At 38.3% G+C, this 5,151-nt stretch overlaps 1 protein-coding gene across 1 annotated transcript in view; it reads right to left on the bottom strand.

The window, feature by feature from the left end:
• The window catches only part of fhod3b (formin homology 2 domain containing 3b), a 151,556-nt gene that overhangs the window by 143,702 nt on the left and 2,703 nt on the right, over window positions 1-5,151 (bottom strand). Inside the window, exon 2 of the mRNA XM_037676348.1 lies at window positions 349-455. Within this exon, the coding sequence (XP_037532276.1) occupies window positions 349-455 (107 nt within the window). The remainder of the gene's footprint in view (window positions 1-348; window positions 456-5,151) is intronic.

The raw sequence follows: 5,151 nt of genomic DNA, 5'->3' as shown, positions 1-5,151 counted from the left end.
GTTTCAGGGTCAAACACTAACTTGGCTGCAAAAGCAGAAAAAGCATATTAATGGAAAATAAGGGTTTGGAAAGTAATGTAACTAACATTACTGTAACCACCTGCAGGACCAGTTCCCCTTGTGTTTTTAGCTTGCTCTGGCACTGGTCCGAGATGCATTTTTTGAAGTAAGAGAAATATATGATCAACATATTACAGCAGTGTTCAATTTGTTTTAGTTGTTTATTTTCAAGGCAGCAATGGCCACCGTTTTATTTCATTGCAGTCTGCTGTTATAGGCCACTTTTGGTTTTAAAAGATTTGGGATAAAAAGAAATGTCAAGGTGCATAAAGGTAATTTTTGTCTTACCCTCCATCCTCCTGAAATCCCTCCAGTTCATCTTTCTGCTCTGCCAGCGTAGACTCCAAATCCAAATAACTTCCATTATGGGACAGCTGGAGGGCACAGTCATCAGGCTAAACATGGAAAAATAAAGCAGAAGTTCAAGTCTGAATTTCACTCCATTCTGGGGTTGTTTTTTTTTTTTTTTGCAACAACAAAAAAAATCTCACATGGTTGTTCAGTTATATGAGAGATAGATACCCATTAACCAATCTTTAGACACTTCGGAACAAACCTTTAATATTTTTTTATAAAAGTTTTACATCGTGTTGAGTCTAGACTGCAGAAAGTTTTCCTCTCCACCCTTGTCAGAGCTCTCCAGTGACAAGCGGAACACAACTGTGGAGAAGTTGAAGAGATATGGAGCTGCGTGGTCGTCTGGTGCCTCTTATCTTGCTGCTCTCCGTGGCTGATAAACTATCATTGCATACAGTGATTTTGCAGTGGAGGTATGATTTGTCTGCTCCTGAATTGCTGTCATCACCTGACTCTGGTCAAGGAGATGAAGAATGAGAGCGTCTGTTCGCTTGTCTGCTTGACCTCTAAATTGGAGATATTAACCTATTTATACTCAGGGTCTGCCAGCTCCACGGGACACCGGCTCCAACGGTGAAGCATAAGACAGAAAAACAAATACCATTAAAAGAGGCCAAACTGATGACTTCAGGACCGACTGGCCCTGCTCTACTCCACCAATTATCTTTATCTTAAACAACATACTGTATACTAATATATCCCTTTTTGCCAGTCCTCGCTTAGCCCGGTAACATTGCTATAATATATTTGCATATTCCACACAAACAACCTGCAAGATTTTCATCCCTAAAGCAATGGTTTAGATCTTTTGAAGTGGAGTTTTGTGGAACACGTGAACAATTAAATACTTTATCCTTCTAAATGGCTCTTTGATTGATAAGATTTGGAGAAATGCATATTAGTTCGGACTGGACTGATGAGCTAATGACTAGGCCAAGTAGGACCATGACCACAGGGAATTATTAGCTTCTTACAACAGTTCGAATTTCAACATTAACGTGTGGCATGGAGGCTGCACAGCTGCAGAAAGAAAAGCTTTGTAGAGAGTGGTGAAGGCTGCACAGAAGTCTGTTGGAGTCAATCTCCCCATCATCACAGACATCTACACTTCCAGATGCAGGAAGAGAGCCACCTGCATCATGAAGGACCCCACTCACCCAGCACACACACTTTTTCCTCTCAGGAAGAAGGTTGAGGAGCATTCAATGTAGAGCCACTAGACTGAGGAACAGCTTCTACCCTGAAACTGTTAGACTCGTGAATCTCTAACCAGAATAATCACTGTAAAAAAAAAATCACATCATGCTGCTGATCTGTTTCATGTTGCTGCTGATCTGTTTCATGTTGCTGTGTTCATTCGTGCTCATCTGCTCACTCAGACTCATGTCCGTGCTGCTGATCAACATGTTGTTTTTATGCTATTATTACTTAGTGTAATTTTAGTTAACATTTTTCTTAGTTCATATCTTAGATTTTGTTACAGTTTTTTCTTTTAATACTTTGCTGGATGTAACTGGGACCCCGTGTACACAATGTCATTCCACCACATGTACCACATGTGGTGCAAATGACAAATAAAAAATCTTGAATCTTTAATTTCTAAATACGTTTTTGTAGTTCATATAATCTCTGTATCTTGAACTGTCGTATCACCATCAATTTTGCACTGCACCTTTAAAATTCTATAATTATTAGAACAAATAGCAACAGCTAGCTGTAGCGCTTCTGGTTTAGCCTGGGATACTTCCAACAGGTGCATCATAATACTGACAGAGTTACCACACTGAGTGAAATTGGCAGTAATGTACAACTTGAAGTCATTTTTGAACGAACTGCTGCGAAATTTGATATTGGAGTTTTAAGACAGCAGCAATCCACCTAGATCTTGGCCCCGTTTGGACTACTCCCGTGCTCATCAATACAATCAGAATTAAACTAATTTCCCAAACTAAGATTGCTCAAAGTGCTATCTACAACAGGTAAGATATTAAATGTACATAACCCTTCCATAGAACCTCGCTTCAAAAGACCCCTTTAGTCAGCAACACATGTAAAACATGCATTTTTGAAATCAAACCATTTATTTCCAGAACTGATGCACTTCCACTTCCTTGCACTCGCACGACAGTAACTTAATTAAATGTGAAGGAAAAACACTAGGAGGGACATTATGGCTTTGATGTGCTCACCCACCCTGTTTGTATTACTGCGCTCCACAGCACTCAGGGACTGTGTCATATTTAAGAACTGAAACAAAACATGTGGCTAGTTAGGATAACTCTTACTCTCCCTCCAACTCATTTTTCAACTCTAGGCGACGTCTTTCCATGCCTGGTTAAACAAAAGATTAGTGGTGATTAAACGAAAAAAAATCTGAAATATTTTTGTGGAGGATGAGTCAAAACAACAGACACAGACATTCTGTGATCTCTGAGATAAGTTTAGATTGTTGCTGATGTTCTTAAGGTAAGAGACAGAAAAGGAGACAAAGAAAGACAAGAATAGAAAACAAATATAATGTTATCGTACACAGCCAAAGGCAGGAAGAGAGTGATTCTACAGATTATAGGGCAAATTCTTACAGGAAGTCCTAGCATTGTGGCCAAGTTAAGCGTACAGTGTTTATGCATAATATGATGTCATACCTTTAAAAAGAAATGATGACAATAATATGCATTTTTGAAAACATGAAATGGACTTTTGCCCATATTTTACTAAGATATCTTTTGAAGGAATGGCAATATATTGGTTAGTTATTGGTATTAATCCCACAGTTTAAAGAAAAAAAGTTGAATAAATAAAAGAAATGTAGGAAAAAGCTGCAAAATTTCTTGGTAGACTTTTACGATGATGCAGGTATATTGTTGTAATTTAATATATTTAAACTTATTCAATTTATACTTTTTAGTGTTAATTCAACTTTTTAACTAAGGCTGAGTTTGATTCATTTTAGTAAAACAAAACTTCATGGGAAAAAAAAAATCAGTGGTATTTTTTCAGATTTGTTTAAAGTTACGTATGAGTTAAACAATTCAATAACACAAAACTGAATTATGTTGCACAAGCGAGTGCTTTTGTTACTCGTGTCAGTCTTGTTGAATGTGTGAAAATATGCATGAGATAATAAGACATAATACAAACACCAGCATCTTCACTAACGTTTATAGGTGCACCATTGAGAGCCTGCTGACTGCTGCATCACAGGGTGGTACGGGAACTGCACCAGTCAGAAAGCGCTACAGAGGATGTGCAAACAGCAGAGTCAGAGTCAGAGAGATTTATTTGTCATTCGCATCTCATGTGGTACATGTGGTGGAACGAAATTATGTACACAGGGTCCCAGTTACATCCAACAATAAAATGTAAAAGAAAAACAGTAATAAGATCTAAGATACGAACTAAGAGGACATCACTGGTAGCAGTCTCCACACCATCCAGGATACCTACCACAGCCCATGTCTGCATAAAGCATGCAGCCAGCATCATTAAAGACCACACCCACCCAGCACAAGTACTCTTCCATCTACTACCCTAAGGCAGACGATACAGGAGTCTGCCATCAAGCATGAAAAGACTCAAAGACAGTTATTATCCACAAGCTGCCAGATTACTGAACTCTTGATAATAACATTGCACTAAACCACATCTGTCACACCTAATATGACTAATATTAGCTGTGACAGCTAATCTGTTTATTGCTGCTGCACTATGTGACTGTATCATGTGTATCACTACCATCATAATTCAATTAACTACAATGTCACTCACTACCTGTGCACTTTATGTTAGTTATGTGCAATAAATATCAGGTGCTTATATTACTACTTGTGAAATACTTATTTATACAAAGTCATCCTACTTGAACCATTATATCCTGCCATGTTGTTGTTTACTATATTTCTTTTAGACCTTGTAAATATTATATTCCTTTTTCACTTTTTGGTACTTTATTTTTGTACCCTTATTGCATGCTATAGTATTTCTTGACTGTTTTTTTTTTTTTTTTTTGTTTGTTTTTTTTGCGAGTCGAATCAGTTCTTCTCATCCTGAACATTTCATTGTACTGTTGACCTTGTGTTAGCCGGCATATAACAGAAATAACATGACATAATAATAAAAATGACAAAGGACATATTAGTTTATTCAACAAATTATTTAAAATTAGTTCATTCTTCCAGTCATGAACCATCAGTTAAAAGGTTGACTCATTCCTAAATACTATGTTGAGCGTGAAACAAAATAAATGCCAAATTTAGTTGGAAATCGATAAATGTATTATTTGTTTTCATTCACCGTGTTATGTGTTAGGAGTGGCACGGTGGATCAGTGGTAGAGCTGTTGCCTCAGCGAGAAGGTCGCCAGATCAAATCCCAGCCTTTCAGGGTGGAGTTTGCATGTTCTCTCCGTGCATGTGTGGGTTTTCTCCAGGTACTCCAGTTTCCTCCCACAGACCAAAAACATGCATGTTAGGCTGATTGGTAACTCCAAATTGTCCCTAGGTGTGAGTGAGAGAGTGAATGGTTGTTTGTCTCGTTTGTCTCTATGTGATGAACTGGAGACCTGTCCAGGGTGTCTCCCGCATCTCAGTGATGGCTGGATATGGGCACCAGTGACCCCTGAGACCCGAAAAGGAAGAAGTGGGTAAAGATCATGGATGGATGGATGGATGGATGGATGGATGGATGGATGGATGGATGGATGGATGGATGGATGGATGGATGGATGGATGGATTA

This window comes from Nematolebias whitei, chromosome 5 (assembly GCF_014905685.2).
Source record: "Nematolebias whitei isolate Nwh7 chromosome 5, NemWhi1, whole genome shotgun sequence".
NCBI lineage: Eukaryota > Metazoa > Chordata > Actinopteri > Cyprinodontiformes > Rivulidae > Nematolebias > Nematolebias whitei.
The sequence above is the reverse complement of the archived record's forward strand: the minus strand, read 5'-3'. Positions and strand labels throughout refer to the sequence as shown.